This window comes from Nanorana parkeri, unplaced genomic scaffold (genome assembly GCF_000935625.1).
Source record: "Nanorana parkeri isolate BGI_ZX_2015 unplaced genomic scaffold, ASM93562v1 scaffold342, whole genome shotgun sequence".
Lineage (NCBI taxonomy): Eukaryota > Metazoa > Chordata > Amphibia > Anura > Dicroglossidae > Nanorana > Nanorana parkeri.
Genome location: NW_017306610.1, coordinates 107,962 through 122,203, shown reverse-complemented (window position 1 = coordinate 122,203; position 14,242 = coordinate 107,962). Strand labels below are relative to the sequence as shown.

The window sequence follows — 14,242 nt, the reverse complement described above, 5'->3', positions numbered from 1 at the left end:
TTGCGGAGACGACCAACACCACATCCTTTCCCCCCCTCTCTATGCCCCCCACTGGAGAACTGTCTCTTTACTCCCCTCTTCTTTTCTTCTTACTTCTTTTCTCTAATTCTTTTCTGACCATGATAGTACAAAACTACCTGACGGCCGAGTCCAAGGGATGTCACACACTAGGTGATGGGCATCGAACTCGGAATCGTCGGCCCATTCATTGGTAGCCTCAAAGACACAATCTTATGTTATAAGATTGATATAAGGCACTCTCCTAAATTTATATTATTGTGTATTTCTTATTGTCTTATGAGCTTTTCTGGTTACTGTATGGATCTCGCTAATTGTTAGAATTTTCCAGAAACATTTGTTATACCCATTTTAATGCTATGATGTACTCTTTACATTGCTAACATGTTATCTTGAAAAACAAAAACTCAAAATCTTTGTGAAAAAAAAAGGCATTTTGCAATCTGAATGTTGGCTTTGTTTTACTCTAGTAAATCTTGCTATGAGCTGTGGATATAGAGCCACTTCAAGCTTTAATTGTGTTAAATGTAGTGTAAAATGATAAGTGCACAGAAAATTTCACTTTAATTCAGAGATCATCCACATTATGCAGTTTGACTATTAAAAAAAGGGACAAAGACTGTCATGACAGATTGGAAATTGTACAAAATTAGATACAAATAAAAAAAACCTTTAGATCAACTTTGACTTAAGGGCTACGGAATCTACAAACTAAGTCAAACTCAACTAGGATAAGCATTATTAAATACACTGAAAAATTCAGCTAAAAGTGCTCCATTATTTCATGACTCTTGGCTCAATGTAATGGCACACGGCACCCATAATAAAAACATTTCCAGGTTGGCTTATACATAGCGACTGATGTTCATCTTCATCTGCTTTGGTAAAAATATATACTTTGAGATCTTCTATCTCTTAATATATAGCATGCTACTTGCCACCATTTGAAATGCACCTGTGCCCAGACCATGGACACAAAAGTATTTAAATGTTCTTGAAAAGAGGCACAAGAGCTGTAAAACAAGCAATCACTAACATCTTGCTGCAACCCCTCCACTAGACTAAACAAATGAAAATACGGGCACCGTTTAGTAGACAAGTGAGATTTGTTTTTCGTTCCCAATCGAAATTCGGACGCAATTTCGGAAATTCGTAGATTCGAAGCATCCGAATTTCCGAAATGTAACATATCCAAAATCATCCGAATCCGAAATTTCGGATTTAGGCACAAATTTCGCCCACATATGGTGCGTGCACTGTTAACATTTAAACAGATAAAAACAAATTAATTAAAAGGATTTTAATGTCCCTTTAATAGTAAAGACTAGAGCACCGCAACCAGAAATTACAAATGTGCCAATTCTGCTACCCCACCTCAAGTTGAATTTCCGGGAATTCGTCCGAATTCCAAATCAGATCCAAATACGATCCCCGAAACAAAACACATATAGGATCCGAATTCCGAAAAACGAGATAAACAAAATCCGAAACAAATTTTTAGCCACTGAACATGTCTACCATTTAGGAGATAAATAACACTTACCTTTCCACCAGTCAGTCCAGTTTTCTCTCTCTAGCAGAGCTATGGCTGGTACCCCACACTTCTAAGTTTGTTGAAAGCTTGATCCTCCACTTCATGCTTTGGTTCTACTCACTAGCAAATATATCACATCTGTGCGGTGTAGTGACTTATCAGCCAGTAGGTGGAACCAGTGTGCAGCAGGGGGCAAGCTATCTGCCATACCTGGAAGTGTTGGATACCATTGACTAGAGTCACTGCCTGATTGGAAAAGTAAGTATTAATCCTATTCTTATACAGGGTGTTGTAATTTAAGTTCAACCACTTCCAAAGAAAAATAAACATATCCTAAGAATCTGTATAATGAGAAGAGTATGACTGGAAAAGCACCAGCCAAAAATAAAAATTGATAGCCCAAAAAAGTAACACAAGCTGCAATTATCTCCCTCAACCCAAAGATTTTCTCCACAGTGCTTTTTCCTCCAGCTAGATGTCCTCAGTCTGATGGCCAGCGTTATTAAGTCTACTTTGAAGAAACAGAACTTGTGCTTAAGTCTCTCACTACCCCTGTTGTCAGTTGTTTTTGTGTGCCACTGACAACAGGGGGAGGGGATTATTGATCCCAGGTGTCTCCTAAGAAGCCAGTGAAGAGCTCACATTGAGCTAGATCACACAGAGGCTCGTGGACAAAGTGTCGGTGAAACAATTTGGCCGTTGAACTATCGGGGGACATATGTAAAAGTTTCTGGCGGCCGTTGAGGAGAAATCAGTGAGGTGAGCTGCGGCTTCCATTCTGGTGGGGTCCACGACTGATCAAACATCTTAAAGCTCGGACGATGAACTGTGGCTTCCATCTCGGTGAGATATAGGGCTTAATGACATCTGAAGTTTGGTGAGTGCATACCCTAGAGGGGTTCTTCGCTCTGTTAATTTTATTATGGGAAGATTGTTTCTTGGATATATATATACATTTTTTGAACTTCACTATAAATTTGTTTTGGAAGAAAATAAGCGGTTTTTATATATACTTTTATGGTATATGTTTGATATTGATATTTTTTGGACTCAAATGTTTCCGCAACGTTGTTTTCGTAACATTTGGATTGCACAGATGTTACTATAGATGTAATTGTCACTGAAATTGTTCGACATATATTATAGTATATTAGATTATAGTTTATTATATAGTTACACAAAGTTTTTTTGATATATATTTACTCATACACCTGGTCTCCTTTGGGAGAGGTCTAGATTGATACCTGGTCTGGTGAATTGAGAATATATATATTTTGTTTGCACATATATATATTTTGTCACAGGTCTAAGTTTGCTACTACTGTTTCACTCACACAGAGGATTTTTTTGGATACTTTATTATACACAGTTATTTTATTATACACAGAGTTTTTCAGATAATTTATTATACACAGCAAGTTTGATACTTTATTGCATTTTTCTTTTTATACACCACTAGTTTGAATGTAACACTGTGAGACTTTTAGCGCTGTACTCTGCACTAATTAAGTCTACTTTGTCTATTTTAAGGTCAGCCTGGACTCACCACAGTTTGTGAGTGGACAGTAAGGGGAGAAGCTGTCACAATTCTCAACTTACCTGTATTAATTGTGGGGGTCCTCCCACTCGAAGCATGTCGGTCCTTCGCACTCTTGTCAGTGCCTTGTGTCCTATAACTTCCCAGCATGAAAACAGTGAGGCCTCTTGCACATGTTTAATGGCATCCTTACATCAAAATGGCAGCACTGGAGTGCTTCCTGTTATAGAAAGGAATTGCATCCCTTCTGCCACAACTCCTGACATCACTTCCTGTTTGATCGCTATAAAGTTGCAAGGTTCCAGAGAGAGAGAGTGCTCACTTATTTCTGAGCTATCAACAGTGTGTTAAAAGGTACTAGCCGTGTGATTCCGTTACCTGACCTTTGCTTCATTTATCGAGTTTGATCCTTTGCTGCCTGCCCTGACCGTATGCTTTGTTTGACTATGATTATTCGATTTACCCTTTTGTGCCACATTTTTGCAATCTGTGCCTGATTCTTCTCCCGAGTACGCTATCCCAAGCCCCTGCTATTGGGCTCTGCATATCCAATTACTGACAGAAGCAGCACAGTGATGAGTTTGTTGTTTTCACTCAGCTTTATCTTCCTATCAGCATGCTGTTGTCAGCATATAAACGGATTGGCTACTTGTACTGCTTCTTTTTCTCACACTCAAAACACAGCTGTAGAGAGGTCTGCAAGAGGTTAATACAAGGTCAATTTTGGGGACTTACACTGCTTACATTAAAAAAAATAACATTAATGATATTTTAACTTTATAATAACTAAATTACTAGCATTAATGATAATGTATATCTATAGGTTGAACTCAATGGACTTTTGATGGTCTTTTTTCAACCTGACTATGTAACTATGTGTTTTTTTATTTATATCTGCCTAGAGTTTGGCTTTAAAGGCTAACTCCAACCAAATCCTTTATTAATTTTTTTGCTTGCATGGGAAAGGATTACAGTCTCCATTAGGTTTTTTATTGTTTTATATATCCTTGTTGGGAAGAATTTCCCTCACTTCAGCCATTTTGGCTTATATTAGACTATAAAATGTATTTATTTCTCAGAATGTGGTCTTGTTCTATTCTCACTGAAAATTGAAAAACATAGCATACCACATTTAAATTTTTTCTAATCTAATGAAGTCTCAGATATTGTTGGCTTTGAGTGAGTGGAAATCAACAGGGTGCATATTTGTGAAGAAAAAAAAACCCTCAATAGGTAGATTTTTGCAAACAAGGGCTTTTTGGTTCTATTTTTAGCCAAAAAAACAAACAAACAAATGAAATGTAGCTCTGAGTACTCCAAGGCTCCAGAGTAGTTCTCTGTTAAAATACATTTTTATTGAATGTTTTAAAAGCATAGAAGTCTGCAAACATCAAGTAGTCACTTAGTCTTCATTCACTGATAAACATCTGACATCAACTTTTGCTTTACAAAACACACATTTTTGCAGAAGAGACCAAAGTAAACCCAAACATTTTATTATTATTTGTTGCCAAAACCTAGGGGGCCCAAAAGTTTCCAAAGTAGAATCTCTACATACACACCTCTGGACAAATAACTGTGAGGGATTAATTAAAATATGCCCATGAAGCACTTATAGATGTCTTACATTTGGAGAAAATTTAGGGTCTAGGAGGGAAGAGAGGAAAAAAATGGTTGGACAGACAAGAGCTTTTATCCACTTATATTTTTTATATTTTGTTAGGGAATCATCAAGTATAACTATCAGCTTTTCAGTGAATGCTGTACAACTGACCACCAGAGGAAGACTCTAAAAATCTGTATAACAAATACCATTATGAAATTATAGCAGAGCAAGAATTTGACATTTGAACGTCACACCAAATATCATTTTGAGGCAAACTAGTATAATTCATATGCACTTGCTAAAATCATGATGACGCTCTTTTTAAATGGACAATAGCAGACCTATTTAATAAGCAAAAAAATGAAAGCTGCAGCATTTCTAATTATTTGTGACCAGAGTTGGTATTTATTTAATATGACTACAGTACCCTGAAATATTAGCTGCTATGGGTTACTCACATTCCTACATCCTCATTGCTTCACAGACTTTATAAATAAGCTTTAAATGTGTCCAAATATGAGTATTTCAATATATTGTCAAATTCCTGAAGACTCTCCATTATTATATTACAGAATGCATCTGTACCAACTCTTACCTGTTACCTTTAACTGGACAGTTCGCCTGATTGGTCTGCCTTCAAACTTTATTTCACAAGTATAATTCCCCATATCGTCTTTTTGAACGTCTTGTATCAAAAGGCTGTTTCCTTTCAGTATTATCAGGCTTCTCCATTTCTTTGGCTTACATTCCTGCACAGAAAGCACAATTAAGAGACAATACAATGCAGTTAAATGCATGAGCTACTTCTTAGCATCACAAACTAGTGAGTCCAGAACACAATAAGACATACATATGCTTTGTTATTTTAGAATTATTTTAAATTGATAGACAAGAGAGAGTCTCAAAACAAAACAACGCAATATGTTTAATTATATGGGAAAACTGGTTTGAAAAGGTCTTTTAAATGTCACAGTGAATTGTCTTTTCAGAAAGGAAGATGAGAGCAAAAAATAAATCCAGTAAAATACTAACTAAACTTTATAAGAAGTAAATTACTAGCAATAATGATAGTGCTTATAACTGCAGCGGTGAGCCAGGAGCTGAATCATTTTAATTATTTTCTCAGTAAAGAAGTTATAGCAAATTCTAGAAGATTCTTAAAGTGTCTCAAGTATTCGCACCACAGTAGTGTACAGTAGGAGTGTGTGTCCCTACTGAGCTAATGCATCTAGCCTTAAAGCTGCACTTTGCTTAGACAAGCCTTACATTATACACAGAGCAGAGGCTGTTCGGCTCAAGGAAAACAACTTTTAGTGAACAACAACAGTGGGAGATTATTTTTAGATATTTTTTTTTCATTCATAACTCAGTGCTGCTAAAACTACAATAAGGAATTTAAAGTGAATGAATTTTGATTTGGAAGTAGAGTGGAGGGTAAGTACTACAAAGGAGAGACATGGGTAAAAGTGTATATAAATCCTAACAATTATATATTTTTATTTGCTCCCTTTTGGTCTGCAAAATATACCATTGAAAGCGTGTTTTTATAGCTATTTAAAAAGTGCACGAAATAAGTGTTGGTCCTACCAGAATCCTGCGGAACTTCCCGTGGACTCTACTGTGTGCCTATACTTCACTCTTATCGCTTAACATGATTTCAGGTTCTCTCTATAGACTACGGAAAACCTGTAGACTAGAAGAAAAGAAGATGGGAGGGTGTTCTATAGTCCTGTCCTGAAGTGACAATGCTGCTCCTAGATAGATACAGTACAGTGAGGCAGTGTTGTCACCCTGGGACAGGAAGTGTGTTCCTGGCAGGAGCACCAAGTGAAAAGAAGCCTAAAAAAAGGAAACTAATGCAGTCATCACATCTAAGGATTGGAATATGGAATATGGTTTAAAATACAATCAAACCTTTTTTGGACAAGTGAAAAAATGCAGTGCAGCTTGGCAGCCAGTTGGAATTATAAGACGAATTGATAAAAAACAGTAAGAATATTATGTTCAATTTTACAGAAAAAAAGATGGAAAAGTTTAGTCCAAGCAGAGCAAACAGTAATGTCCATGTAGTTCTGTTGTGTGCAGATCAATCTGCATACTAAAGCATAAACAATGCCATGAACATTGAGAGGCAGTATAATATACAGGATGAGAGTGAAGGCGGCACAGGGTTTGCAGAAATGTACAGCTATTTTACATAAGTTAGCACTGAGTCCTTGTTAGTGAGCTGAATTGGGAAAAAGCAGAATGGCTAAGTAGAGACACTTCATCTGACTCACATCTGTCACGTTCCTGCATGTCACACTGAGGAGAGTACTTCTGCTGCAAATTCTCATTTTAACAGTGTCTTATATTACAAAAATATAGCTGATTTTAAATAAAATGCACTCCAGAATGGGGCACTCTTAACATGTACAGCCTGAAGGATGACATGTAAAAGAAAAGCAACATAATTGAGCAGTTTAAATATGTAAAGTATTTAAATAACTTTCTGGAGAGATGTATTTTCCAATATAAGTTGAAAAGCTAGAACCAATAGCAAATATATTGCTTTTTTTTTGTCTACCTTGCCTACCTTTCATCTCCAGCAATCAGCATATTTGAAAAAGTTCTCTTCATGCAAAATAGATGTTTCCAGAAGCTGAGCATATATAATAGAATCATTTCATACTCTTTACAAAAGCTATGGCTTCATTCCCCTCCCCAAATCATTACCTTAAAGTACAACTTTTTTTTTTTTATATTTAAATTTAGAAAAAGGGGTGAGGGGTCAAAACCACTGTGAAGTTTTTATTGATATCTGTGTCCTTATTAGAGAGATTCGCCCTCTGTAATGCCCTAATCACTAATGTCACTGGTAATAAAAGTGTAAATTTTGAGTTGCCACAAGAACAGGAATAGAGGGAATCCTCTAATGGGGACATTTCTTCCTGTGGCACTTGATACCTTAGGTCCCTTTCAGACAGGTGCACAGATCCCCTGCTGGTCGGAGCAGTATGGAATGGATGCGACTCTTGCGACAAAAAAAAAAACCTGAGTTGTTCCCCACCTGGACCCCGTTTTTACTGACCGAACTAGATACAGGACGGCTTAAGTAGGTGATGTCCTTATTCCAGGACACAAAATTATATCTCGCCTCTAAGGCCTCCGACTCTCTGGGGGCGTTGGATGTGCTTTAACGTTCCAACCTATGGCTCATAAACTAATACTGCTACGAAAACCACTTGCAACCTCCTAGTCCTAGTCATTTTATTCTGATCCTCACCCCGCCTGCCCCCTCCACAACAAGTCTCGGGAATTGATTGTGAAGTTGTTCGATATTGTTCTTGATTCTGCAGTTATTCGATTGTTCTCTTCTACTGCTATTACTTCTGTATGTATGATTACATTTGTCCCACTATGGATTGATCTGTTTGCCTAACAAAAACCTTTTCAATAAAGAGTACATGCTCAAAAAAAAACAACTGAGCTGTGTCTATGGAGAGTTGGATGTAAGCATACATACAGGTGTCCATTTACATCTGATTACCTCCGGTTTGCCAAAATGGAACACTGTTCCATTTGTTTTCCAGACCTAGATGGAGTCAAAGGTAATTGAATACAAATCTGTTTTTGATCTGCACATAGAGTTACATTGGGCTTCTGATCAGAGCCACCTAGAAAACTGACAGGTGGACCTGATTGGACCGACCGTGTAAAAGGGGCCTAACATTGGAAAGGTAACTTCTCACAGCACAGAAAGTAAAGTGACATCTTCAAAACTAGACACAGATCACAGATGGCAAAAAACAACAAAAAAACCTGGCAGTGCCTTTAATACTCCTCTACTCTATTCCAAATGAAAAAGAGTTTAGGCTTTATATACAGTTGTCCCACTATGGATTGATCTGTTTGCCTAACAAAAACCTTTTCAATAAAGAGTACATGCTCAAAAAAAAACAACTGAGCTGTGTCTATGGAGAGTTGGATGTAAGCATACATACAGGTGTCCATTTACATCTGATTACCTCCGGTTTGCCAAAATGGAACACTGTTCCATTTGTTTTCCAGACCTAGATGGAGTCAAAGGTAATTGAATACAAATCTGTTTTTGATCTGCACATAGAGTTACATTGGGCTTCTGATCAGAGCCACCTAGAAAACTGACAGGTGGACCTGATTGGACCGACCGTGTAAAAGGGGCCTAACATTGGAAAGGTAACTTCTCACAGCACAGAAAGTAAAGTGACATCTTCAAAACTAGACACAGATCACAGATGGCAAAAAACAACAAAAAAACCTGGCAGTGCCTTTAATACTCCTCTACTCTATTCCAAATGAAAAAGAGTTTTGGCTTTATATACAGTATATATATATTATATATAAAAAAACTTGATTAAATGTTTACAGACTGTTACGGTTTTCTTCTAGCTATGTTAAAAGGTTAGATTAGTGAATCTAACTGAATAAATACTGAATACATGTGATATATAACATTATGTATTGTACCTTGAAATAAGCCTATTGTGACTTAGTTGAATTATGTACCTGTATAAGATGCACATTGTGCTATGCAAGGATAATATCTTACAGTACAGTGACACTAGCAAACTTTAGTAAAGTGTTTCAATATCCCAAGCAAGTGGAGAGCACACCACATCAGCATAAATAAAAGTTGCAGGAGTAGCAGGAGGTATAATCGAATTGAGACCTACAATTCTAAGATGGTGCATTATGCTCTAGCTGACACTCTGCCAGATTCATGCACTCTCTACGAAAGGACTGAAGAACCATTCATTACCCATTGTGTGTTCTGTGAATGGCAGGACCTGAAAACAGAGCTCCCAGGTGACTCTTAATATTGTTTTACTTACGCTTCCATGGCTGAGTCACGCACATGACAATACTGTTCCGAGGCTTAGTGTAACAGCCACTCATTTATAAATGTTATCACACATTCTGTGATATTACAAGACTGGAATTATATCCACTGGACACAGCACATAATGTGCCTGGATAGCTTCTGTTTAGAAAAGCTTTCACTAGAGAGACATCTAAGAGTACGGGGCTGCCAAATTTACTAATGTGTTGCCTTGGCGTCTATGGTGGTGCTTAATGCTTAAATGCAAGAACGTCTTTGATAATTCCAACGGAGACATCAAATTCTCTCTGCAGCTGTGTCTAACGGCATTCTTTACGTGGATAATCAATAAAACAGCTGTGGCTGCATTTATAATTGAGTCTGTCCACCAGATTAATTCTGTTATTTCTTAGTTTGCAGCTACAGCATGTACAGCTTCTAATAGCAGGTATCCCTGCAGGTTAGGTGCTCGAAACAACTATAAAACAGGTTCAGGGTGTTTGGCTTAATGGCTTGTACAGGCAAAAAGTGGTAAAAATCACTGCTAACAGTGTAAAAAACTACTCCGTCTCCAACCAAAACTTTTTTAGACAGAGTACCACCAGTTTATTTCCCTATTGCCAGTATAGCCAACAGAAGAAAAAATAATTCCAGCCATTTGGGAAAGGGGGGATGATGTAACAGTATCTAGACTTGAGTTCATGGACATCAGACTTCTGAAAGTTAAGTAGAGTTTAATACAGACTTTTCACAGCAGCTGTCTAGGGATTCCGAGAGAGCTGTGACAGGAGAGATGTAGCAAAGAAGCTTCTGTGCACTTGTATGGTTAGACAGGATAGCAAGAGAAATAGCAAAGGTCACTTTAAGCAATACGGGGTATTACTGCAGTCTATAGAAAATTATTGATATGTCTGTACTTACCTTATACCATGCAACAACTGTGCTTTCATTTGGTGTTTTGTAGTCGTCAATATCAGGGCATGAGATCACTTTTCTTTTTGTGACTTCTGCCTTTTCCACATACCGTATTCTGCTGTTGTAACAAAGCCCCACCTCCTGTTCTGCCACGGTCAAGGACATAGACACCTTCATGCAATATGTGGAATTTCTGCAAAAAAATATGTTAGATATAACAACTGTCTTGAACATGCTTTACTACTAAAATTGATCATCTTAATGTATATTTTAATGGAACCTGAAAAGTTCACAATTATGCAGCTGACAGCATAATTTAAAAGGGATCTGACACTTCTAAAACCTACCATTAAAAATATATGAAAATTCCTAAGTAAACTAGTGGCGATGTCGCTGCTTTGAATGAACCAATAAAAAGGAAGAGTTCTTGGAAAGTATTAAGGAAAGAAGTGGAATAAAAGTGCTGGAGCCACAAGGTTTATTCTATTGGTGCGATTGGTCAATTATGACGCCAAAGAATCAGCATAGGTGATTTGACTATCGAACAGGCAGCTTCCACATTCCAGAAGATCTCCACCGTCTCCTTGATTTGTAGTGTAAAATTGCAGGATTGTGAATTAAAGTGGCACACTCAGTTTACTAGTCCAGATACATTCAATTCAAAGTAGGGTTAAGGGGACAGTATAGGACTAGCCATTGCATTTTTGGGGCTCATACCATTAGCTGCTAAAGAGCTCTATGCATTCCTACACACTGGACAAAATGGTATCCAATTTCAAGTCAGCACAGTCCTCATACATGTTCTCCCTTAGTAAGCCCTGATGAAGTGGGTATTTGTATGAGCCTGAAATGCACTGGATATTTGTATACTGTCCTCTTACCCCTTCATTGCATCAAGATGCATCTGTACTTTTAAACTATAGGGTAATGATGAGGTTATCACTTTACTGTCTCCTACTGTAAGCATTTTACACTGTTACACATGCATCACTAAAAGAAATATGGTTCAGAGAACTGACAGGCTATATGTGAAGGTTCTCATTCATCCAGGTCATGGTATGTCTGTCAAAAATAAGTCAAGGCAACTGGACATGCTGTATTTGTCTTGGAGAGGTTTCACTGGACATCCGACCAGCTTTCTCAATTCTGAATTAACAGACAGGATAGTTCAGGTTAGCAGTAATTAGGCAATAGTTACATAGTTACATAGTATTTGAGGTTGAATAAAGACATTAGTCCATCAAGTCCAACCTATTAGGATCTCATTCTAGGAGTACCCGTACCCCTGTATATTACGGTCCCTTAAGAAATCGTCCAAAAGTTTCTTGAACAATTCCACATTATTTGCTGAAATCACCGCCTGTGGCAGTGAGTTCCAGACCCTAACTGATCTTACTGTGAAGAACCCCCTTCGCCCCTTGTGCTGGAATTTTTTTTCCATCAATTTTAGGTGATGGCCTCTAGTTTTTGTAACGGAGTTAATTTTAAACAGTTTATCGCTAATGTTGCTACCACCATTAAACATTTTGTACATGGAAATCATATCCCCCCTTAATCTCCTCACCTCTAATGTGAACATGTTTAAATTTAGTAGCCTCGTCTCGTAGCTCTGGTCCTCCATACCCCTAATTAGTTTGGTTGCCCTTCGCTGGACTTTTTCCAACTCAAGGACATCTTTTCTTAGTACTGGTGACCCAGAACTGGACCGCGTACTCCAGATGAGGTCGAACCAATGATCTATAAGTGGCAAAATTATAGACTTGTCCCTGCAATACATCCCCTTTTTAATACAGGACAAGACCCTGCTAGCTTTGTTTACAGCAGCCTGGCACTGCAAACTACCTTTCAGTTTGTGGTCTACAATGACCCTCAAATCCTTCTCCATTTCTGACTTCCCCAGCGGCATACCCATAATTGTATAACCCATTTGTTTATTTTTAATTCCAAAGTGCATTACTTTGCATTTAATCGACATTAAACCTCATCTGCCACATTAATGCCCACTCCCCTATTTTATCCAGGTCCTCCTGTAATGTTATAGTGTCTAAGTCCGTGTCTATTACCCTCCCTATTTTGGTGTCATCCGCAAACACAGAAATATCGCTGTTAACACCCTCCCCGATGTCATTAATAAATAAGTTGAACAATAAATAAGTTGCAATACAAAGGGAGATGGTCATTATCACGATAGCCAAGGTCAGGTTTTTGAACCAGAGTTCAGCATTTGAGAAAAATTCAGAAATGTTTTTTTCAGCACACAATGTGAACCATAAAACAAAACATATAAAACATATAAAGATAACACACTCCCAATTACAGCTACTAGTTCCTTTTCTTTCAGAAGTGTAATAGGATTGATTTGCATGTTCACAGAGCATTTTATTTGTGTCTGAAAAGACTTGCATAACACCTGGGAACTGAATAAGAGTCTGACAAGTGCTGGAACTTAAAGACAAAAATAAAAAAACTACCCATGTGTATAAAACCCAAGTTTTAAATTAGCTGTAAAATCTGATTACTTTTTTCATTTGGTAGTTTTACAACTGTAATTTATTCTTGAAGTATATACTGCTTTTTAGCAGTTTAATTATTTTTTTCTCTTATAGCACCCCTGAACACACTCAAAAACACTGTAAGACTTAAATTTGGAAATTTGAAATGCATATAGTTATAAAGCATTAAATTTGCTATTACCTTCATTTTTTCTACTCGATATTGTACATTCAGAATCCACAAATGTAGTAGACTCCACAATGTATTTATATATAATTCAACAATGATGCTAATCAAACAGATTTTAAAAATCTCATGTGCTCAATGAAAAAGCATCTATTTCCCTTGTTTAACATTCTCATTACGCTAAAGATACACACTGACATTCCTTGGAGACACACTAACCTCAAGCTATCATCATTTAGACTTTACATAATTATTGCAAGAATTCCCAGCTGGCAAAAAGAATCAACCAGAATTAATATTTTAAAAATGTCAAAAATTACAGTACAGTTTAACATACAGTAATCTAAAGCATGTTTAATGAAAAAGGCAGCAGATTTCCTAAATGCTGATGAATAAGCCTAAGTGTGATTCTTTAGGACGTTTGCACATGTATTGGTTGTAATTAATAAGGGTGCTGAAGATTACATCAAGCTTATGGGGATACTAGAACTATGTTGGGGGACCGAGGTTCTGTTATACTGCATATTCAATTATTAACCAAGCCAGGGGTCATAATTTCAAGTCCTGAGCTACTAGCCAGGCCTTAAGAGTTACTCACAACCAGTTGCCCACCTAACCCCCTACCCTGCTGCGGCCTTAACTCCGTCCCCAAACACGCCCTCGTAAATAATTTTATCAATGACACTGTTACATGTTTTATGCAGAATAAAGTTACAAAAATAAATATTAACAACTTAAACAATATTACCTTAAAGCTCCCTGCCCCCACTACCTGCTTGTCTTTCTGCAGGGAGGAGGCGAGCAGGCAGATTAATGGTGATCTAGTGTCAGGAAGCAGGGGGTGTTACCTCTACTTGGGGACCACGGGCACGGCACAGGTTCCCCTTCAGCTCGGTAGAACACCTGGTGCCCGAGGTGCAGCTGCGCATGCTCGAGTCACGCGGCGTGTGTGCATGCGCAGTACGCAGGCTGCGCGCGCATCCCCAGGAGCATAGCGTTCCTGCATCATCTTGCTATCAGGTGTGAGCCTTGCTGGGGGAGGTTCCCAGTACACACCTTTCATCTTCCTCGCCTGCCATTGGTTCCCGGGGAGGGAGGCCTCCTGGTTGCCTC

At 37.9% G+C, this 14,242-nt stretch overlaps 1 protein-coding gene across 1 annotated transcript in view; it reads right to left on the bottom strand.

Moving 5' to 3' along the window:
* The window catches only part of IL1RAPL2 (interleukin 1 receptor accessory protein like 2), a 303,517-nt gene that overhangs the window by 269,924 nt on the left and 19,351 nt on the right, over positions 1-14,242 (bottom strand). Inside the window, exons 2-3 of the mRNA XM_018558483.1 lie at positions 10,457-10,643; positions 5,291-5,444 (exon numbers count right to left, since the gene is read on the bottom strand). Coding sequence (XP_018413985.1) covers positions 5,291-5,444; positions 10,457-10,643 — 341 coding nt within the window. The remainder of the gene's footprint in view (positions 1-5,290; positions 5,445-10,456; positions 10,644-14,242) is intronic.